The 25,319-nt window shown below is 35.2% G+C and overlaps 1 protein-coding gene across 1 annotated transcript in view; it reads left to right on the forward strand.

The window, feature by feature from the left end:
• Nucleotides 1-3: 3 nt before the first annotated feature.
• The window catches only part of LOC127838592 (uncharacterized), a 135,216-nt gene continuing 109,900 nt past the window's right edge, over nucleotides 4-25,319 (forward strand). Inside the window, exon 1 of the mRNA XM_052366419.1 lies at nucleotides 4-278. Within this exon, the coding sequence (XP_052222379.1) occupies nucleotides 71-278 (208 nt within the window). The 5' untranslated portion in view covers nucleotides 4-70. The remainder of the gene's footprint in view (nucleotides 279-25,319) is intronic.

The following is a 25,319-nucleotide window of genomic DNA, read 5'->3' on the forward strand; positions in this document are numbered from 1 at the left end:
CTCCAATCCGAATCTCCACATCGCACCAGTTCAAGGTATACTTCGGACGACAAAGTCACATGGGGCTTTAATGGGTCAGTCAGAGAGAAAGGAGCAGCACATCGTGTGGCGAGACCTGAAGGATCTTGCTGGCAATGGCCCCTCTCTGCCCCCAGACGAGGTCTACCCTGGCAATGGCATGATTCAGATGGTGAGAAGCGACAGGTCTGAGAACAGCTCTGTTGACAAAGCCGAGAAAGACAGCAAGAGGGTTGACCCTGCTGTACTGCAGTCGAATGGTAAGTTGAAATGTTTTGGTGTTGTGCATGTCTTCCACATAATGTAGCAATAAGCATGCTTTTTTAGGTTTGAAGCATATTCCAGACTGTTACATTATGACAGTCTATGCCTTCAGTTCCTAAGGGAACACATTTTTTTCCCTTTCCCCCACTCCTCCTTTTCTTCTCTTCATTTTGTCATATGTAGTTGTATTTGAGAGTTTTTTTTACAGGTCGTTCCTGCGTCTTCACGACGTCATTAAGTACTGACCTGATTATCAGATGTAAGAATGATTGCAAGTCTATTATCAAGTTCTCTTAAATACTGTACAGTGAAAAGTTGAGTATAAAAAAGCCGAAAAGTCTGATCCATAAACAGTTTGCTGATAAGTGCATTCTTAGGAAATTCAATCAAACTTTGTTCTAGTTTATTGATTTATGTATTCACGATATTAAATTGTTCACACTTTAGGTAAATTGATGCAGGGCTTTTTGTCTGGTTTTGTGAAGTAGCCTTGGCTCACTTTGTGAAAAAATGAGTCTCGAACTTTTCAAAATTGTGAAAAAATGAGTTGCAAACTTCTGAAAACTGTGAGAAAACAAGTCATGAACTTGTAAAAATAGAAAATTCAGTTGGTTAAGATTTAGCATACTAAAATCATGTTTAATACTTGCATCATATTAAAATGTCTTTAAATAATGCATTAAAATCATATTTTTATTGTCTTGAACCTTTCTTTCAACAAATTACCACTTACATTTTTAGGTCAACATTTGTCAAGTATTGTGGCCTTGCTACATTTGTGAAATATCCATGTCGAAATTGTGAAATGGCCGTCCACAGCCATTCTCTTAGAAGGAAAAAAAGCCCAGTGATGAATGAAGAATGAAATGGGGGGTAATTTTAGTGTCTTTAATCTAATTTATTAGATTGGAGTTGTTTCCCTTAAGTTGTCAATCAGTACAAAATGGCTAGAAAATCCCTGTATTTATTGTATTAATTATAATAAATTTAGGTTTTTATTGATAAATAGGGTTGCAGAAGATTAAGCAATTTAAACTCTATTTTAGTAGTAGGTGTTCACTTTTTAATAAATATTTTTCAGGTGAAAGGTTTAAAAAAAGTTTGTAGACGGCAACCAAAGGATCATATTTGAGGTTTTATTAAAAATTGCATGTACAAATTAATTTGGAGTTATGTTTTTTTAATATCTGACAGACACATTACAAAATTAATGTTATTTGGAATAGATTTCTTGGCAATGGCCATTTTCATTTGCTTTTTTCTTTGGCTAGTTGCAACACATTGATCACATTCTTTCCACAAAGGGTTGTTAACACCTGAAGTTTGGGTTAAAGGCAAATCACCTTCTGGATTTTTTCCTGAGTGAATAAATCAGAAACCTGACACTTACAATCTTGTCCTTTGGCATCAGCTTGCCCTTTAGGGGTCTGACCCCATTTCTTGACCTTATCCAATTAGGATTGACACTGCTAATGGCCTGACCTCAGTATCTCTCCCAAGAAGGGGCTGCATCCTGAAAGGGAAACCCAGGGCTCAGTGTTACAGAGATCACTGCAAATTGAAATCCCAACATGTTGCTGGCAGGACCTGGTGTCAGGGAAATAGTCACCAGGGCCTTGAGGATGGGAGAGCATATTGTACAGAGCACCAGCTAATTATGAGAATTAATATGCACCTTGACCCTGATAGCAAACACACATTTAACCTTACCTGTGGCTGTCTTGTGTAGTGTGATAGGGGCATGCTCAAATTGATGACGAAATTTGTCACAGGTAGGGACAGAATGAAAATTACAACAGACAGGGTCAATCTTGGAAATCATGCTGTGGTTTTAGATGGCAAAAACAGTTTGCAGCTTTTTAAGCTTCAATGAATTAATCTGAAATGCATTTTTTATTGTCACTGGTTGCAATGTTTCCTTTGAAATAGAGCATCTTGAGTTGTCAGTTGAAATTGAATAAGGGGTCAATCAAAAGGTGATCCCTAGGACAGAGTCTTTCTAAGATTACAAATTTGATGCAAGTTAGTATGTCACCCGTTGAAAAGTGGCTTTTTAATGCCACCACTTCATCCTGTTAAGCACATGCAATTTTGATACCTCTTGAAGGTGTCAATTAGGAACAATACTGGACAGGATTTTAATGGGCATCTCCTATTTCCAGTTGAAACAAAATTATAGCAATCAGATATAAATTTACCTTCAAAGATTTGATTTATGAATGTTCAGAAGATTTATTCAAAGTCATGCAATTTTAACAAACTACAAATTGACTTATGAACCTAACATGAAAATTTGTTGTATTTATTTATACTTGAAATTTTATTAGAAAATGTTCAATGAAGGAGAAAAAAAGCAATCAATTTTAATTAATTTATGCCTTGTGGACACTCCCATCCTTCTAAATTGGATCAATTTATTTCCAAAATTAGGGATGTCTAGTATATTTATTTCTATATTTAGAATATTTCTCACAGAAATTCCTTTAAGCAAACAGCGCAGACCCAGATGAGACTCTGCGATGTGGTGTCTCATCTGGGTCTTCGCTGTTTGCAAAGGCCTTTTTCTAGACGCTAGGCATAGATGGGTTAATATTGGATTCCTACACTATTAAAATCATCATCAAAAGAAAAAAAAATACAGTAGGCCGCCATGTTGGAATACAGTAGGCCGCCATGTTGGAATACAGTAGGCCGCCATGTTGGAATACAGTAGGCCGCCATATTGGAATACAGTAGGCCGCCATGTTGGAATACAGTAGGCCGCCATGTTGGAATACAGTAGACAGCAGAGTTTTTTGCATTCAAATTCGGCAGCATTCCCAATTGAAAAAGTATATATTTTTCCCATATGAGGCCTAAAAATGCCCAATTAAAGGTTTCTAAAAAGGGACCGGCCCCATTTCCAAATTGGTGGGAAAAACACAGGAATTAGCACTTGCAATATGAGGAAAAAGAGGTACATGATCACTATAATTTAATTGATTACTCAATTATTAGTATCTTCTTGAAAACTAGGGGACCCCTAGTAGGGGTTTACATTGCATTTGGCAAATTTTAATCGCCGAACAGGGTAAAATTGCAATGGCGGCCTTAAGTATTGAACCAAAATATTTACTGAGTTAATTAAATTTAAATGAAATTTATACAAAAAAAAACGTTTAAAAAATATGGAAATAACAGTTTTACAAAATAATGAAGGATGCAAATCTAATGTAAAGGTTATACTGCAATATGCAAACTGTACATTTGAAAATTCATTAGAAGACCATGGCAATGAAAATTTAAATATATCTTGTCTATTGTTTAGATATTCAAATAATTTATAAATGTAAAGTCAGTACTTAGATTGGTTATGACCATGCAGCCTACTGAACTTGCATACCCATATTGTCCACTCATATGACCTGTTCACATGGACATTCTAATCTATCTTTAAGGTTGGTAATGTAATTGTGTTAATTGATCTATAATTGGTTCTGGATTGCCAGGTACCCTAGCATAGTCTGGCTGGGGACTGGAAATTCAACCATAAATCCCCAGTGGCCAGCTAGAATTACTACTCAAACAAATTAAGACACTTTGCAGATCCTTAAAATGTCTTGGAATGGTCCTGCTTCAATTAGGGGCTAATTTACTGATCCAATAAATGCAATCAAATCCACAGAGAATGCAGCCCACCGGACACAAACTCTTTTTCCAAGTGGGGTGAATTTCAGATGATAATTACCTGTACTCCAACTTCATTAGATGAAAATTAGTGTTGCACAAGGTTAAAGGGGTTGCAAAACATTGCTTATGTAACAAGTGGAAGGTGTTTAGATAGGACCTGATACAGAAGCTCCCTAAAGTGTCCCCTATGTAAGCACTTCCTGCCAATTGTATCAACATTGTCCCCTTAACTTGATATTTGCTAATAAGCCTGATGGCTGGGCTTGAAGTCGATTACGTTCTGTTACCCAGGAATTATTATGTGGTTTCAGAAATAGGATCGAAATTAAAATTTGCCCTTCCTATCTCTTCAGAAATGAACCAGGCATATAATGTTGTGTGGGTAATTGATATGTATTTTAAACATAAAAATGTAAATACAAAGTTTTTATTCTATAAAATATATTTTCCAAATTGTGAATTCTATTAGTTCTTTCATGATAAAAATGTTTAATAAAGGGGAAAAAACTCAAACAGTAATTATTTCATTTTCCAGTCATTTAATTGATAGTTTCAAATTACAGCCTGTCTTTGAAATAATTCTTTAAAAAAATTGTATTAAATTTTCTTTTCAGATTCCTTCTTAAATGCACTTTCATAAATTGTGCCGTTGCATTTCTTTATTGGTCGCCACCAAATTATTTCAGCCCATAGGACATCTGGCCTAGCAGAGTGTGTTCAAATGTCACAAGACCATAATAAATTACCAGCAATTAGAAGGCTATAATTATGACAGCCATAAATCTCTTAATCAATTTAATATCGCTTTTATGCCATATTGGAATTTGGTAATTTCAGAAATGCAGAATGTGCCGTATGCAATGGTTTTATTGAATTCTCTTTTTAAGGTTTCTTATTATATTTAATGGAAATTATTCTAATTTTTGCCCTTTCATAACCATAAATACATGAAAAAGCATGCTTTATAACAATTCAATTTATAATCATGTATGTATAAAAACAACTAGTTGCAAGCATAATAACTAGTCTTGATTTTGTTATGATTAGTCAGATTATTGTTACAGATGACATAAAAGGTGATAATTATACAATTGAATCCACAAGCACTTCTCAAAAAGCTAAGTTTATGTGAAATAAGCACACTAGTACTTAACCATAACTAAAGAACAGTATTTTGTTATTAAGTCTCTTTTTAACACAGCATGTGAAAGAAATGGGAAACTGAAAATGGCTTCAGACCTTTAAGAATATAAATGAGTTTTGATGTTTTAAAATCATCAAACTAGTGTTTTCTAGAACTGATTCACTGGACATTTGCAACTGTTTCTAATTAACCGCGACCAATTATCTTTATACACCCTATCACTGTTCTGCCATGCCCAATCACTGTGGCTCTATCAAATATAATCACTCTGGGCATGCATTATCATGGTAATTAAGATATGTTAGCCCTTATTTATTTTCAGGTTTCCATTTAATTTGTTCACATGAAAATCACCCAAGGTGCTTTGATAATTTTCGCATTAGCAGCTATTATTGCCCACAGTTGGTGTCTTGGAAAATTTTAAGTTAGTGATATTTGCAGTAAATCACTGTCAGGCAATTCTGGGCACCATGCAGCAGGGAGTCCAGTTCCTAGTGATAGTACACTAGAAAATAGTGTGGAAACCCTTGGGGGATATGGATTTACATTTTTAGTTGGAGCTTCAAGATAATAATTTTAACATTTCTTAAGAGGTGGCCTGTGCCTTACCTTTCTGATGGTAGTTGGTCATTTTGTCAGATCTTCTTTGTTTACCCTTTTTCTTAAATTCAAAACAATAAAAAAATTAGTAAATTGCGAAGACAAATAAAGCTGATTCAATTTTGCATCTTTAATATAAGAATCAGTGCTATTGACATATTTGAATTATGTCATTGTGTTGCTTAATCTTCCTTTTTGTCTCCGCATATCATTTTCTCACAATTTTTCTATTTGCTTCTTTGAATTTTGCATTACATATGTTAACTCTGCATTGCACTATTATTTGTAGCTTCCTGGTGTAAAATCCTTTTCTGTGTTCAATTGGTGACAATTGTCATTAAGTGTAATTTACAGAAACCTTCTGATTGATGCACAATCTTGACCAGTCCGCTTAAAACACTGCAGCACTCAATATAAGTGAGAGTCCAACAGTACACATGGCTGCTGGTCCCTAATTAGCAGAGATGTATGGCCCCTTTCAGTGGAATGACCAGCCCTGATGGTAAAATTCACAGATTAATTATATCATTAATCACAGAAACAGGACAAGTTACAAGACTCATTTCCCTTTTCTGAAGAGGAAGTAGTGAGGGTGTGCTTGATTAAAAATCTGTCACACTTCCTGTCTGGAAATGTGACTCTCCGGTTAAACCTGTTCTGCACTGATTGTTTGGTAATTTCCAAAGTAGCCTGTACATCTTTGTTTAGGTAGCTCAAAGCAGTAACACAATTGTCTATTTTTCACTCATGGTTTTAAATGAAGTACTAAAGACGTATTTCTTAGAATACATGATTGCCGGAAATTTATCAATGGCTGGGATTTGCTAAACAATGTCAGTTTTACAACAGCTTGATGAGGACATGGCAATGAAAATATCAATGAATTTGAAATGCAAATTACAACTTTTACATGTTTACAATTTTATGTGTCAAGTAAAACTGATATTTTTATGAAATCAATATATTTTTTAAATAAGATTAAAGGAAAAAATTTATGAAAATGTAATTTGCATTAAGCAGGCTAATTGCATTTGGAATCACCTGTGTTAGTGTTACATATGGAACATTATAACAGCTGTTTGCTAGGGTTGTAAACTTTAAGGTCTTAAATATAACTCAAAATGTAATTAAGCACAAGTTTGTGTACAAAGTTATAAAGATTAAGCCCTGTCTTTTTACTTTCAAACAGATTATGGCTGACAGCTAATTTGTTTTCTTGACAGACTTATGAGAACACTAGTAATGGCCCAGGGACTGTGAGGCCATTGAAGGCCCACTGGCCCCTGTGATGTGGGACACATGAAAGGGTTCTACACAGGTCCCTGGCCATATATCACAGGTAGCCATGAGGGACATCAACAGCCAGTTATTCCTACCTTGTTCCCACCCTCAATCAATAATCCAGGAACACTGGGCTCATTTAACACAGGGCCCCTTTTGAGGCCTTTCCCATAAACCACTCTTAACATCAAATTAGTGTTGACATTATAAACCCCAAAACACTGTATATTACAATTCACACAATGCATCTAGTGTTTGGCACAATTGGACTTTTTGTAGCCCTTACTTATAATGCTAAGGTGAAAAAATGCAAATGTTTAAGCAATATTAGTTTCTTTTGTACCAAAAGAGCTCTTATTTGGCTTAAAAGTTCAATTTATGTAATAAATATTCTTTGGATACATTAGCACTGGCCCTAGATAGGGTCATGGTGTGAATGGGTCAGAGGACATTTAGAGCTCTGGGAGCCCTCTTATTTAATGCAAGGGGTCAGGATAACTAGAAGGGGCTGGGTCCCTATTGCAGAGTCAAACTGGAACCACACATTGACTTTATTGTTTATTGATACTTTTATGATGGTCATTTAATGCCACCATAGTGGCAAAGGTAATTCATTGTTATCATCTGGTTTTTTAGCCATGTTTCATTTCAATATTTCTGAAACCATCTTCTTGTGTCATCAAGAAACAGTTTTTGTTTGGAAAGGTGATTCAAATGGAATTGTTTAGAAATTGGTCAGTTAATCCTAATTCAATTCATTAATGCAACATTACAAAATTCATGTAGGATATGTTTTTGTTTGTCAACATGAAACTTTCATGTTAAACGCTGAGTGTTCATACATAACCTTCTACAGAATTTTTTTACAGAGGCATTTGTAGTTATAGTTTGTGCCATTAAAGACTTCAAACAAAATGGAAGGACATTAATGAACAGGATGACATTTTGTTTATTATTTCTCAGTAGGCTTTCACACTGTGTGGTTCTTTCAACTCATTATTTTTCACTTCACTGACATTTGGGATGTCCAAGATTTGAAGAAGCTTTTTGGGCCAATTTCACCTGCCAGATTTGATTTATATTTCACTTATTTTCCCCATTTATCACTGACTGGTTTTCAATTAATGCTGGGTGGACTGGTTTTCAAGCCAACCATTTAAAATTGGACAGTTTTGTTCCTAGCTGCAAGAACAACTGCCATGGCATTGAAGTCCACTGACCCATACAATGTTTGTTTTGTTGGACTTAATTTGTTTTTCTGTTAGGGTTCACTCGCTGATATTGTTGCATGGCCTCTCAAACATGCAATCAGGCAAAGCAGCCCATGGAAATAAATTCTTATCTCCTTAATTTGAAATTGCATTATAATTTCACAGCACATCTGTGCATGTTATTGAAGGCTCTGCCTGACACATGAATGTCCTATGTGAATATAGCCATGAAACCAGAGACCTGACAAGCCCTCAGTTTCATGGACTTTGGGGAATTTATTGTGAAATAAATGTGACAATTCCTATGGTGCTAAAATCTCTTGAAGGTGGACAGGACATACTTCAGTTTTATTGAAGTAAAATACTATAAAAATACTGGAGGCCAATTAACTTGGCCTGATGGAATTAGCATGGCCATTCTTGCATTGAATGCAGTTTGGTTTCAACTGATGGCATTTTGATTGGTTTTCACCATCTGCATCAGCACTTGCGCCCCCTTTTTGTTTTATTCAAATTTTGTTATATATGTTATGCTTTTTAGTGTAATTAATGTTATTAATGTTGTTATTCGAAGAAGAGGGGGTATATTGTTTTGCTCATGTCGGTCGTTCTGTCCGTCCGTCGGTCCGTCCACCGTCCGGATGATAACTCAAGAATGCTTACGCCTAGGATCATGAAACTTCATAGGTACATTGATCATGACTCGCAGATGACCCCTATTGATTTTCAGGTCACTAGGTCAAGGTCACTGTGACTAGAACCAGTAAAATGGTTTCCGGATGATAACTCAAGAACGCTTACGCCTAGGATCATGAAACTTAATAGGTTCATCCATCATGACCTGCAGATGACCCCTATTGATTTTCAGGTCACTAGGTCAAAGGTCAAGGTCACAGTGACAAAAAATGTATTCACACAATGGCTGCCACTACAACTGACAGCCCATATGGGGGGCATGCCTGTTTTACAAACATGCCTTGTTTGATGTATTGTATTGACATACTTTGCCTGAAGTTCTATAAATATTGACTCAGTGTACTTGGATATTGTAAAAATTCTTATGCATGACACTATAAATATCAGACAAGAAGTGAGCTAGGAATTATTCCATTTCAAAGTAAAGTTTTAAATCTCTATCAGTGATATTTTTACAAATTTTTTCATCCGAGTCCTGGGACTCGGTAACTTGCAAATCTATGAGTCCCCGAATTGAAAGAATGAGTCCAAATATTAAAGATATTATTTTTTGAGAAATTTCAATGCATTTTTGGGACTCGCATAATTCGAAACTATGCATTTCCAGAGGATTTTATGAGTACAGGACTCGCAGGTAAAAAAATCACTGGACTCTATTAAAAAGCAATAATATCAGCTAAAAGCAGTGTTTAAGAAAATAGCTGCTCATGTAAGTGACCATTTGTTGAGCTTCTTTTTGATGAACTTATAAATATGTATCCAATAATTTTGAAAATTATTACACAGTCAGTGAGTAAAACAGTTGTTAGAACATCTTGAGAAAAATAGAAGGGTGCTTTATCCTGCTGCTTTTTAGTGCCCCCTCCCCCCCACACACACTCGCCCCTCTAGGTTGGCGTAAAACAAACATGTTAAAATCTGTTCTATGTTGTATACGTTTGCTAGTGGAAATGGAAAATTAAAAGACTGTTCTTAGAAAGACCTTTATTACCAGTGCAGGGTTTGGATAATTCGTAGACTTATGAAATAATAAAAAAATATGTCCCCAATCTGGTTGTGCTTTCCGTCCTACCCCTTTTGTGCAGTACCCTACCTGCGCCTTTTGTGATCCTTGATATCTTTCTGTAACCATAATAGTATTCTGTATAACTTGTAATTGCAAAGCAATGCTTCTTTCAAAAATGTTTAAACAAAGTTTATTATTTGCATTTAACATTTTTTTGATATTCTTTTAAAGTTAGAAAATTGTTCAAGTTCAGATAATTTAAATTTCTGTTTCAATTAGTTAAGTTTTAAAGGTGCTTTTTTTAAACTGGAAATCTGTATTTGCATTAGATTGTCTGTTTTAGTTACATTCGAGTTTCATAGTCGTATTTGAGTGGATTTATTATCAGAAGAACTCATTTACATATTTAAAGGTCACATGATGCTTCCATTTTGTGACAGGAGACAGTTTTTACTGAAAGTTAAGTGATTAAATTCTAATTTAGGTGAAAAATGATTCAACAAAGGTTAGAGGCCAAATTCTGCTAGACAATAATGGCAACAGGTCCATGAACAAAAACTTGGGGGTTTGGCCATCAATTGTGTAAGAAACAATAGATTTTCAGTTTGTTACCATCACTTTTCACTCGTTGGAAAACAAGATGTGTTAAAAGTCTAACCTTTTACCTGCAGTCATTTGACAAAAAATAAAATAATGAAAACTTAAGAATAACTGACTTTGATTATTAGCTTGATGCTTATTTTGAAAACGGTTTTTCAAAAATGTGCCATTGATAAATAATGATTAAAATACGAAGCAGATGGTAAATTTCAAGTAATTTTTTTAATCAAATCAAAGAGTCGCTTTTTTATTTCGGTTCAGGGAAGAAACGGTGATTTGAATGCTATTTTTTGCCTTTTAATACTGTGAAAAAAATGTGTCATTTAACAATTTTGCAATAAATAACTCTGGGACTGTTTTTAGTCAATTTTGAACATCCAGGATCCCAAAAGAAAGAAGGGGTTTCACTAGACTAATTTTAGTGCCAGAAAAGTAAAGTGTTGAAACTGTATACAAATTAATATAAGGTAGACAAACCCTTTGTCTTTTTTCGTCTTACCAAGTTTCATCCAGCCCGTTTTCAGTGGGATTCATGAATCATTTCTTTAACATGGCATTTCAAGGTTTTGAGTTCATGATCTGTACATAAACTGTTCATGATGTTCATGAAAAGTCCTTGAATCATTCGAAGGGAAATACATCAGATGGGATCTCTATTTCAAAATGTCACATAACACACAATTCAGTTCCTTAATAGCGCCTACTGGCTGACCATCATACATATCTTATTCATGAATGTAACCTTGTTCAATAACAACCATTTTATTTGTTAATATTTTAAATAATTATTCTAAGACGGAAACACAGACATCACAAAAACATTCCTTAAAGCAGCATTACCCAGATACTTGCATCAATGGCTTCTAAACATTAACAAACATTAACAAACATTTATCAAAATTTCATGATGGCCCATAACAAAATATCAAAGAAATATGACAAATGGCCTAATGTTTAAGTCACTTTAGGTCAATTTCAGGTCTCGGTTATAGCCATGCCCTTCCTGTAAGTTCCTAATTATTCATGATTATTATCTAATTAGGCTGATCATCACTTTAGGGGCCATCCTTTTGATCTGGTTACACCAAGGTCATAGGGCTGTTGGACATGAAAGGGTCCATTGTCAGGTACAAAGGAGTCTTGGGAAGTACACGAAAGTGGATTTGAGGGGATTATTGTCAAGACTGACCCCCTCACTAGAAACTGGGCTTATGAATAATGAATATTGTATTATAATCTGAGGTATTTTACAGACTTTAAATTGTGGTTACTGGTCCACTAAGAGCATGCAACATATGTCCATGATAATTATGTGTTAGATTTTATGATTCATTACTCTGTAAGAAATAAATCAGCAATCTCAAACCCAATTCTTGCCTGATGTATCAATATTGTGCACTGAATGCAGGATTATTCTCAGCATCAGTAAACAAGAAATCTGAAAAAAAGCTTTAAGAGGTTGATTTTTTTCGTGTTGGACAGTATACAGATGACCAGAATTGATTGGTCTATACAAACACTTTATTGAGTAGCTTCAATTACTGGCATGAGAGCCATAACTTACCCAACAATTTCCCCATTACTTGGTGAAAGGTTAATTGAGTGATTGGAGTGCTATTTGATTGTCTTCATTGAAACCGGGTGTGAGCCACATCCGGCTACACACCACCTTGGGCTACTTGTTTCCAGTCCATCAATCACACAAGATAGATCAAGGGCTCCAGCAAAAAAGTTCAAGTGAAGTTAGATAAGGTTATTCAGCCAACAAAGGTATGGGAATTTGGAAAATCGCTTATCTCCACAAGTTATAATGAATTCAATTAACTGGAGTGTGTGTGAGATTTTCCACATGATTAAATAGTTAGATGTAGCCTACTGAGGCACACAGCTTATTTATTCATTTGGTCAGCCACCTTGAATAAGACTGGTTTGTAAATCTCTTATGCATTCTTTTTCAGTTTGGCATTTTTTTCTCCCAGTTTGTAAGTGGAATAATATTAGCATGAGGTTGATGAGATTTTTCTTTGCATATTTGTCATATTTCTTGGTAACCAGACCAAGAATGACTGTGGGATTTGTAAATCTTATTCAGTCTTCGGAATTTACTTTCCCTTATCATTATTTATGATTAAGATGAGCACTCTGTAGAGGAGTGTTATAATGATGGTTTAATGGCTTCATCAGACCAGGACACATCTGAACTTGGTTCTCAAAGCCTTCAACATGTCCAGGACTTGATTTGCTCGGATAGGGGGCTTATAAGTTCAAGAATATATTGAATATATTGAAAATGTTGAAGTCAACAATTGCCAATAAATGGGTGCACCTCAAGCCGAGTTGATGATTTTTGTCTGCAAACGTGTGTGTGTTTGAATGAATTTTTCAAAATGTTGCAAATGCATTACTCTTGGGTTAAATTAAGTATCATTAAAACGATAAAGGAATATAATTTTATCATGATGCATAACTATTATTATCAATTTAAAATCAGTGATACCAGTGGAGTTTGTGTGGCCTTTTATGGTTTGTACCTGTGTTGCTGACTTGAGGCCCATTGCTTTTTGTGAGTTCTTTCAATTAACAGAATATGTTGAAACGTGTGGATGATTTAAATAAGTCCACAAATGGGCATCAAGATTATAATAATGATTAAATGCCTGTAGAAAATGCTAGTTCCATGAAAACTAAAAGGGATGCCTTCTGAAACCTCCTAGGTTTGTTTCAGGGATCATATTTTCTGGCAACATCAATCGGTCTGGATTTAACTGGGGAAAATGTGCCCGAAAATTTATATCAGAAATCATGACAAATTACGTTAAAATATATACAATTGATTTTGCCATTCAAAAAGGTGGTATAATAAAAGTACAAGATAAATTCCCTTAGGCATTTTTTTAAACGGTAAATACGAGTTTTCTCAATTGGTTTTATCATTTGCTATTTCATTGTTGTTTCGTGCACGGACTCAAGATGGGTCAATATACGCTCCGTGTTTCGTGTGCTGTTTTATCTGACTTTTTTTCATCGTTGTCAATATTATTAATCTGTGTGATTTGATACCACGCATCTAAACTTCCGGTCGTGGTTATTCAACAACAAACAATAAAGTACACGAATTATTTCTATCTTAAAACAATTTTTACTAAAGCTTTATACAATGTATATTATTTTTCTTGTGTACTTGTGTGAAGTTCCGCCCATAAAATAACTTTAGGCTGTTCTGTCGATCAGATCTGCGACTTTCATTCATTTATTGCCGGATTATTACGCTGGTGGAAAATGTATCGGCATGTTTTGTTTAGTTACAGCCCCTGCTTTCAGTGTATAAGGTCCTCCCACAATTATTGCAGAAAATCCGATTTTCTTCTTTGTTTATATGAAAGTTTAAATGTTTCATGCATGAAATGCACAATTTCCACGAGGATAACATCAAGATTTCCATCTCCATTTAATCGTGGACGAGTACACATTACGGACCGATTAATTAGTGTGCTAGGTATAAGCCATTGAAATTATCGATTGATATTGACACGGGTTATTCACGCATGACTAATACACAACCGCGCGAATCTTCGCTGCTTGGGGGTCATACTAGTCGGCTGACATGCAATAAATTGGTCCTGACCGGTTTAGAGACTGCAGCGAATGGTATATGACACCTAACCGAGATAAGAATGTAAATAGGGGGTGTTAGCATGTTCACTGTGTAATCGATTTCATGACATGCGAATTTTAGCAAACAGAATAGGACCGAATGTTTGGGATTTTCAATCGGTCTTTCATGACCCCAATCAGTCTAGGACAGCCAAAACCGAAAAAAATAGGATCCCTGGTTTGTTTAACTCTTTCAGTGCTGGAACCAAATTTTGAAGGCCTTTGCAAACAGTTTGGATCCAGATGAGACACCACAAAACGTGGTGTCTCATCAGGATCCAACCTTTTTGCTATTCTGATAGTATTCTTTGCAAAAATATCTAGAAAAATGCTAATTTTAGAAATTCAGCAGACAACATTTTAGCAGACGACAAATTTCCCAGCATGCAAAGGGTTAAAAACATAATGAATTTTTGCCAGTAAGAGGCTACATCATTCTACATCAATGCAGTCACCTGCTTGTCAATTAGATTGATTTTAAAGTGATTTCTAATTTAATCATTTACTGTTTAGGGTAATACTGTTGTTCTTGTTAAAAATTTCCATTTGAGATAGAACAGTTTCATGTACATGCCTCTTTATGGCCAGACCCCTGTGTGCCTTCGTGGTGTCAATCAGAATGAGTTAATTGCTCCTTGTTTTGTTCCCATTGGGATGTTAATTGGTAGGGATTGTACTGAGGTTTGTCTTCTAGACCTATTTCAATATAATTATTTTCACAGATGGTTTGCAAGGTTCTGCTGCCTTCTATCATTTTGTCAGTTTCCTTTGAAGTCTTTGACATTGCCTCAGTCACCCTTTTCATTGAAATTGATTTCATCTTTATTTCATAATAGTTTTAGATTTGTTGATTTATACTGGTTGATTTAGCATCATGCTGGTATCATCATAGTATTATAACTACCGTATTTTACCATGTATAGCGGGCTCCCATGTATAATGCGCATGCGATTTTTTAAAGCCAAAATGGAGGAAAAAAAGAATTCAAGACCAAAAACCTAAAAATTGGGCCGAAAATGGCCGCCATTCTTAAATTGCGCAATCATTTAATCTAAGTTTTTCCGGCGCTTATTTTTTTGTTTTAAAGTAGGGAGCGTTAATACGATCAGGAGCATGGGTTGCATAGCACTATATTTTCAACAATTATTCTCTCGAGAACACTGTATATGTCCTTATTGCCATGCACTGCGCGTGTTTTTTCAAGACCCCTGCGCGTTAAATTCGACCACTATTACCTATTCCTCACATTTTAACAGTGTAACATTTTCATTACCTGCCGCTCACAACATCGTATGACATAGTCTTCTGCAGACCCGCAACATTGCAATGTCCAATTTTACACAAATCGTCTGTTGATCCCATTTTATTTTTCATCGACTTAAAATATTTCCCCATTAAGAGATGCTCCCCATTAAATCCAGTTTGACCCGGTATTTCGTGCCTTCACTGTGTCTAGTTGATTAGTATTTATAGCGAGACAAACAATACACCCGAACTCTCAATTCTATACAGTTGGCGTTATCGGCGTTATCAGCGTTAAGCCATTAAACAAATATCATTTGTTTGTCTCTATTGAAAGAAAATAAAACTAGTCTATATCTCTATTGTTGGTTTGTAACCTACGTAGTATACTCGCACGGTAGCATATTAATGCAGAGATCGGAAAATCATTGATAAATGTATTCGTTGTTTCAATGCTTAGGGCCAAGTAATTTCGGCAAATCGGAACTCAACTTACGTAAAAAACTTGCTCAATTAACCGTTTAACCCCACCTCCTTTCTCTGCAAAAGGTTTGAAGGCGGAGCTTTGAACGTGCTATTATTTAATTGGACGATTGCCATTGAGGAACAAACAAACGATTGGTTCGGCATGTTGATTGCTAGACAAAGGAAGCCAATTTTGTCGGCGAGAAACTTGTCGCTTTATTGCTTCAGACAGGAAGCGGCTTTCCTTTGATGACATCAAACTGTCAATTCACATAGAGTGCAAATTTTTGGAATTGCTAACATTAACCTTTGGATTAAATAATCAAAATAAAGCAATAGCAAAGTTGAGAAATATGATTGAAATAATTAGCGTCAGTTCAAATAAGACGTTTTGCGTTGTAAATCAACGAGTTTTCATGACAACAAAAACTTTAATAAACAATACCGCGACGACGCAGGGATCGATATACCTCAATTTTTTTTAATGAACAATCAAAGAAGAAGTGTAAAAACACCAACAAAGACATTTTTTTCATCTTTTAATTTTTGTCAAAACTGTTACTACCCCGTTCATTCCTACCGTTTCCCGCTATTTGTTGTTTTGACAACGGCCTCTATAACATTATAGGGTGTAGTTTTCTGCAATAAAAAAAATGGCAGCAATTGTGAAGATTTACGATTACGAAATGGAATTTTTTGCAATTTAGCAACCAGGAAAGCGTTGTGTCAATGTATTACGCGCACTGAATTTTTATTTTGAAATTTGAAGGTAAAAAACTACGCGCTATGCATGGTAAAATACGATAGTAGTATATTTTTATAGTCTGACAGAAAGTTAAATGTCGGGAAGCTATTATGACACTTTTGAAGAGCTTTATGACCATGCCAATGGACAAATACATATTAAAACTGCACTTGTCCTGCAAGATGAGTGCCTTTCATTTTTCACTCACCCTGCAAAAAGATGCACTCATCCTCCAAATATGTGTGAAATAAAGATTGCAAGGGGCTGATATGACTTCTAAAGTTTTCTTTATCACTGCTGAAATGTTTATTCAGATTATGCATGTCAACTGATCACAAATATGTCATAATCATCTTATGAGGTAAATATCCTGTTGATTAAGTTATTGGTTAATGCCTTTGTAATCTCCATTGTAAGAAGTGAAATGAATTCCTCGATGAGAAACAAAATAAGTGTCAAACAAGCCACATTAACATCTGCACCTCTCAAGGTAGACCCACTAGCACACGCCCAACCTCAACGAAAGTCTGCATTTCGCCTGACAGCGTCACCAGCTTCCAACGACTTTTACTCCTCGCTACATTCTCAAAAGACATCCAGCGTAATAATTACCGTATACGTGCGCTTATAAGACGCCCTCGCTTATAAGACGCACCCCGATTTCGGACTTTATAATCGGTGGATTTAAGACTGACCCGCGTGTAAGACGCGGTCAAATTTTGCCGTATCATCGGCCGAAAAACGGCAGAATGTTGAAGAAAATCAATAAGAAACACATTGAGAATTTTCAAACTCGCGCTGCATACAATTAGTAATTCACGCAAGTCCGAAAAATAAAACAATCAAACAACAAAGTTAATAATATTTGTTTATTTCATGATATATAAGTAGGTTTTAATTTATTTTCAATTATTATTCATACATTATAAATAATTTTCAAATTAACACAATTTCTAACAATTGCGTATTTAATCAATTTGCCATAACAATTTCAAACATATTACGTTAGTAATTGATCGTATCAGTCATCTTAAAATCCTTCGAAATCCTCATCATCACTTTCACCAAACAGTTCGTAGAATTCCTCACTAGTGAGATTGTCATCATAAACCCAGTCGCCGATATCATCATCATCATCGTCGCAATCACTAACCTTTGCACAGGCCGATACATCCTCAGATTGATCGCGATTTTCCACAAGATCATCAAACAACTCGTCGTCCTGTGTACCATCCATTGAGTTTGAGATAATAAGAGTTTCGTTTGCGTTTCATTTTGACGATTCCAGTAGTTGTAATTTGTTAATATAATTGTATTGTTTGACGGGTATTGAAAACTAAGAGGCAGATATAGATTACCTTGATTATGCAAATGTTACGCCCATTGTCTATAGGTAATGCCTACTTTCATAAAATTAGCCTATCGCGTGATAGAGTGAAATCACGGGTCAAGAAGAAAGCCACCTGTGGATAATTGCATGCGGTCGCTCTTTGCTCCCGCTGTCGTGGGTCCCTAATAAATAAGGTGTCATCGGCATAAAGGGGTCGTCTGAATTAACGTGTTTATTTAACAATTGACAGTTGCAAACTGGTAACTATTTTCAGACGATACCCTTATAACTATTTATGTCTGAATTAACAATTAACAGCGTCGAAAAAAGACGATCAGGTGATACAAATTTGTAAAGAAGCACTTGTAATCGCGTGTTCATTTAACAATTAACAGTTTCAAGCTGTGAACTGATTTTGCTGTTATTTTAAGCATGTTTGGCATCGTGTCGCCGCTTACACACGTATACTATTATGTCCAATTTATATGACATTTAACAACGTCGCGCGCAGACTATCGGGTGATACAAACTTTTCAAGTATAACCATGGACAATATAACGCCTTACGACCCCAAAATAACAAAATTCAAATAAAAAGTAGTAGACAACAAAATCAATAACGATACATTTTATTTCAAGTAAATCGGTAACTGAACATAGCGTTCCGATACACGGTACGGGCAAATACAGACTTTAGAGAAAATGCAAATGGCTGCCGCGATGATTCAAAACAATTGACAAGTGTCCAACTTGGCCAGCGTAAGCCCAGTAAACTCGATATTTTGAAAACTTTCACTTATTTTCACAAGTATCTCGCTTATAAGACGCGACTCCCACTTTAACTTATTAATTTGAGTCTTAAAACTGCGTCTTATAAGCGCACGTATACGGTAAGCAATTATCAGGCAGGAGACACTTCTGTGGACTCAAAGACCCCTAAAATGCAGTCCCTATCCACTTACAGCTGGCCCCTTAGTGCACAGTCTGTCCCCCACTGGGCTAATCACGTGTTCAACATGTTGAAAGTGTAAAACCCTGACCCTAAGTATTGTCAACCAGAACCCTTACCGGTAATGCATCCCTACTCATTAACTTTGTGACCTTTTATTTATCCTTGTTTTTGTATCATTTCAACCTGGTTGTTATACATCATTATTTTAATCACAGGGCATTACAGTGTAAACAGGCACACTACAGGAATCAAGCAAATTTGGGCAAACATTTAACTTTATCGTCATTCAGTTTAAATTGCAACTTGTTGCAGTTCCTAAAATTGTATGGCAACAGCTGAAAAGGAGTTACATCATTTTTTAAAGCCAAACTGGAGGAAAAAAAATAACTCGTGAACAAAAAGCCTGAAAATCTGACCGAAAATGGCCGCCATTTTTATATTGCACAATCATTTAATCCAGGTAATTTGAAAGCTTAATAATGCATTCAAACGAGGAAGCGTCATTATGATAAGGAGCATGAGTTGCATGATGTACAATTAAGGCGCCCAAAACATGGACCAAATCGTAAAACACCTACTGTTACCTGCGAAAAAGACCTTGTTGACACCTACCTTTACCAGCCCACCATAAGCTGCCAACGTAGAATTGCACAAATGTTGTTTCAACAGCAGCCCCTTCAGTCAAGTGAGTTCTGGTTTTAGGTTACCAGACAACTCGCCCCAAAGCCAACTCGCCCCAGGACAAGTCGCCCCGAAAATCTGGACAAGTCGCCCCAAATATATTGGACAACTCGCCCCAATCGAAAGACAACTCGCCCCAAATTGAATGACAGCGTGCAACGAAATATTTTGTCATATATATAATACTCTTTGTGAAAAAAATGTATTAAATAACATTTTTGACTTTAAAAGGAATGCTGACTACACAAAACGAATAATACATGGGGAAAAAAATAAAAATAGAAATGTGTTATATTCATAATTTTATTCATAATTTATAACAATTACGGACTCACGATACTAACATTTGTTTTTATTGAAAACATACAAAGCCTCAATTTTAGCATATTAAATGAAATAAATAACACAGATTTATGAATGAAAAGGCAATTCAAAATATTATCAAACATTTCCATTTATTAACTCATTTTAAAAATAATTTTAAAACAGTTTGTAATGAGCCTTGATGAATACTATCAAACATTTCAAACATCCGTAATAATTAACACAAACTTTCACTCAGAAACAAGCTTTTAAACACAATGGTTGAAACATTTCTAACAATCAGAAGAAGAAAAAAACAACAAATGAGCAATAATTTATTTCAATTCAATCTAGCAACTTTCAGACAGGCATTTGGTCCGTAAATGATGAATATTATCAACCATTAAAAAATATAATAATGGTAAAACATTACAAACACACAGTAACTTTCACACACAAACAAGCTTTTCAAAAACAAGGGTTGAAACATTTCCAACTATCAGAAAGACATCAAATGAGCAACGTTCATGCATTTGGTCCATAAATGCCACTGCATTTCCTCAGTAGGCCGTTGACTGACAATTCTCCGCTCTCGTACGCTTGAAGATTTTTCCCTGGAGAGACGTGTTCTTCCTTCGTTGTCGCCTGGATAGCTTTCCTTCTGATACCATCTTCACCTGTGTTGGGAGAAGGGAAGCCTCTTCACAAAGAAGGGTCAGTAGTAGGTAGAAAGGCAAATTGGCTTTCTTGGCGTGCTGATTTAGTTTCAAGTGCCACCCTTCACAGTCATTATTTGTTCGGACACTCCGATCAAACACGCTCCAATTTTCAGGTCCCCACACCGAAGATTTAAGCCATGTCCTGTCCACATACTCTAGAAGGTCGGCCAGGCGTTCGTCTGTTGTTTTTTCTTTCAGTCTGAAACAAATAAAAATGAATCAGTACTATTACAAGAGACCAGTAATTTGTAAAGTAATAGTCTGAACGGTTTTTCGAATTATTTCTAAATAAGTGAAACGTGGCCATCCAGTTATTTTTTGTATTTCTTTGTGTATTTGTCAAATATATAATCTACCTCATAATCGCTGGTTCCACATGTTCCGCTGGCAGGAACGGTATAGACATGACCTTGCGGACAAAAGTGAATACAGTGTCGCGTTGACTGTAGGCGCTCTGTAAAATCAATGAAATACTATATAATAAGTGATATGAAACATCGGCATTTGTATGTGTTATTTTTTTCCTAGATTTATATAACGGCGAAAATTTAAATTTTCGTAAGTACAATCATAAAATTATTTATACACATCCATAATAATATTTATTACATGGAGACCGAGGCTTTGCACGTGCCGCCATACGGCCTGGTTCCAGTGAAAGGCACATCCTTTAATTGTTGGGTCGACGAAAACTGTTTAATATCGTCAGAACCGCACAATTATAATCAAACTAATTCGCGGAAGGGAATATTAAATAATATACTTACGTGATGGATTACTGTTGATTCTGCAACCGGGGCGGCCATAGGAGAATAAACGTCCCCATTCCTCAGGCACACTATGAATAGTGGGAATGCTTCTGCAACATTCTGCACATAGAAAGTGAATTTCTCTTTCGCCTCTTGTTGCTGCTTTGTATTCTGCCAGGGATATACCTATGATTTAATAACAAATTCATAGTATGAACATTCAACGACAATATGGGATGAATATTTTATAACAATTATACACATGTGTAAACGTATCTTTAAATGACACATTTTTATTTATATGTTATACATGTTATTAGAGTTAAGCAGTCAAAAGTATATTTTAAAATGCCAATATGGGTGTAAGACTCGCGTTTCTGACTTGTATGTTTACATCTCGGGTACACCATATGTATGACACCTACTGTTTGATGTTATCTATTACAGTAATTGATAGAAAACACTTATTGATTAACACGTCTGTAATTCTCAATTAAAGGTAAAGTGTGGCAATCGTTATTGTTGTAGACAACATCGGCTCATGTTTGTATCTCGGGTACGCCCTATTTATGACACATATTGATTGATGTTATAATTTACACTAATTGACAATAATTGGTAATAAACTAAATTCTATGAATCACATTTCCTTGACATGCTTTTTAATTGAAATATGTATAATGTTTATATGGCTATGTACTGATTGTATTCGACAATCAAATTGTGTGTCTGTCTGTCTTAACGATTTTTTTTATTATTCCGTTATCAGTTTAAAAATGATGGTATTAAGATGTTACTAAACAGTAAATACCCAACGCGCGGTACAGCGCAGATTAATGCATCTGTCCGCTCGATAAATAATGTTATACACTAGGTATTCTGTGCATTTATAAACGCGTAAAATTCCTAGCAATACAGGTAAAGTCATTATTTTATGTGGATATCACAGTACAGTTAATAAATTTCTATATCTTCTAATCACAGCATACGAAATTTTATAATTCCGAAGTAATCTTATTTACTGAAATATGATCTATGGTAGCGGTAGCTAGAATGGTATTATAATGGGGTACTATTAAGTTCGCAGTAATATGTTCTTTAAATAGAGATAGTTTAATTAGAGGCGATAATAAAGTGTGAAGGTGGATATTAAGAAATAAGATCCATATTCGCATGACACTGGCAGTATACACGCATTTTCAATAAGAAGGGGCCAACATAGAGTATGATATTTACAATAACTCAATCAATTATGAAAAAAATATTAATAAACATTATTGGTGGTAGTATTCGTCTTATTTGATAATATGTTGGTTCTGTTTCAATTTAAAGTTTAGCATATCCCGACAAACGAACCTTACATGTCAAACTGAACGGCTTTTTGTCAACAGCGATATCTCAATAACCAATAGCGTCAGAATTACCACAACAAAATGCTATTTTAAAAATATGTCAAGCACATACACTTAACAAACAATACGATATTTCTTTATTTAGTGTCGAGTTTTCACGCCTTTTTTCAAAATATGCGACTTATGTATATACATAGAGGATATTAAATAAAAGGTTAATGTAAATTCTTATCATTAATATAAAATGCACATTTTATCATAATATTCAATCATTTCAGCAGATAGTAATGTTCAATACTAAGGATTTATACAAACGTTTAAAATATATTTGTACTGACAAGTAAAAAAAACTGTAAACACATTCAATATTACACCATGAGCAATAGTTTAAAGCGGTATACATCACCCAAATAACGCAAAGATAACGGTCCAGTGACTTCTGACATTTATCTGAAAGGTTTTATGATCGTTATCAGGTCGTAAAAAACATCTGTTATGTGTCACCGGATTAACGGACATTGGTTGATTACCCGATAATATGCAAGTATCCAACAATTTAGATTCATTATTTATGGGGAAACAAAAGCTGCCTGACCTAAAAAATGTAAGACACAACAAATAATTATATTATAAGTTTACTTACCAGAATCATAGCCTATGTGTTGCCATCGCTCGCAGGCATCGCAAGAAACAGCACGTTGCCTCTGCCCAACTGTCTTTCCACAATATATACAATTTGCCACTTCTGCCATTGCAGAAACACAAACACAAAACTAACTAACACTAGAAAATTATTGTATCCGACATCAAATAAGCACATATATATGTTTGAACACATGGCAGATGCACTGAAACCCACACAATTATATAGCAATCGTATTCGAAGTCACAAATAGTATTGTCCGACACAAACAAAACACATACTTTGGGCTCATTCAGATACCCTCTTTATATATAGTCAGCCCTTATAATTACTTTGCAAACAGCATTGTTGTCTGGTTAAGCGTGTTACCTTATTTATTCTTTAATCACGCCAAACTGTCATACCGTTTGTCTTATTAATAAATCTTTGACCAGACAATGAAAGGATGCCGGCTTAATTAATTTTCGTCAATTTACACGTTTTCAAAACATAACTAACACAAAGACATTCCATTATTCTTTAATTAAACCAAACTATCATACAAAATGTCTCATTAAACAATCTTTGAACAGAAAATGAAAGCATGCCGTCAAAATAAACGTTTAACATTTCACACGTTTTCAAAACAAGACGAACTAAATGGGGCTTATTTTAATAAACACAATCATAAAAAAGCTAATAACAATTAATTATTAAAAGCAATCCGGTATGTAAACAATTATTGAATTACAAAGTTTAACAATATGAAATGAAAAAAAAAACATCATACAACTACATTTCCTAAAAACAATAATCACGAATATTTGTATATTGATACATTAAACTTAACAAATTTTATATGAACAAAATTTCTATAATACTATATATAAGAAACAAAATTGGGGCGAGTTGTCTTTCGATTGGGGCGAGTTGTCCAACATATTTGGGGCGACTTGTCCAGATTTTCGGGGCGACTTGTCCTGGGGCGAGTTGGCTTTGGGGCGAGTTGTCTGGCTCCCCTGGTTTTATGCTATTTGCAAAAGCCATTTTCACTTTGCTTTTTATGGAGGAACGGGTTCAAAAATGGGCATTGGCTTTAACACTATTGGTGTTTGTAAGTGCAAAGTTGACACTGTTTTGTGTAGGAAACTTATTGGCATGTTGTTGTGATCAAGTGAATAAAATATTGGCATGTATTTAAGCTGATGTGATATTTTTACACTTGTATCAGTACATTGAAGAGAATTGTGAGTCAGTCTTGCTGGTCATCAGGATATTAATTAACTTTTTAGCTCACCTGAGCGATAGCTCGGGATGAGCTATTGTGATCACTCAGCGTCCGGCGTCCGGCCGTCGGTCCGTCTATCTGTCTGTAAACAATTTGTAAACATCTTCTTCTACTAAACCATTGAGCCAATTTCAACTAAATTTCAAAAAATTTGATCACATAACCAAGATGGCCGCCATGACCATATATGGTAAAAACCTTCAAAAATCTTCTTGTCAGAAACCGCTAATCAGATTTTCAAAAAATTTCACAGGGATGACCTTTAAAGGCTCCCCTGAAAAAGTTGTTCAAAGAAATTTGATTCGTCAAAAAACATGGCCGCAGGAGCTCGTTGAACTTTGCATGTTTATTCGTTTTTGCCTATTTTGTGAAAACTTTCAAAAATCTTCCACATTTTTTGTCCGATCCTTTCCAAATTTGCACAGTGTCTTTATATCAATGAGGACACGAACCCTACAAAAAATGAGCATTATCGGGCCATGAAGTACAGAATTACCTCCCCTTGAATTGAGAAAATGGTGTTTATGCAATAAAGTCCAAATTTTTCATCCAATTCTTTCCAAACTTGTAAGGATTAAGCATGGTTCAAACAAGGGAAACAACTACGGTTTATGCATGTTCTTTTTATTACAGATTTGCCTCCCAAAATCTCATTTTACAGCAGAGATTCCAAATCTGACATTGTAAATGAGCCCCATATTTACTGCCAGTGCTAGGTTACCTTTTACC

This window comes from Dreissena polymorpha, chromosome 7, assembly GCF_020536995.1.
Source record: "Dreissena polymorpha isolate Duluth1 chromosome 7, UMN_Dpol_1.0, whole genome shotgun sequence".
Taxonomy (NCBI): Eukaryota; Metazoa; Mollusca; class Bivalvia; order Myida; family Dreissenidae; genus Dreissena; species Dreissena polymorpha.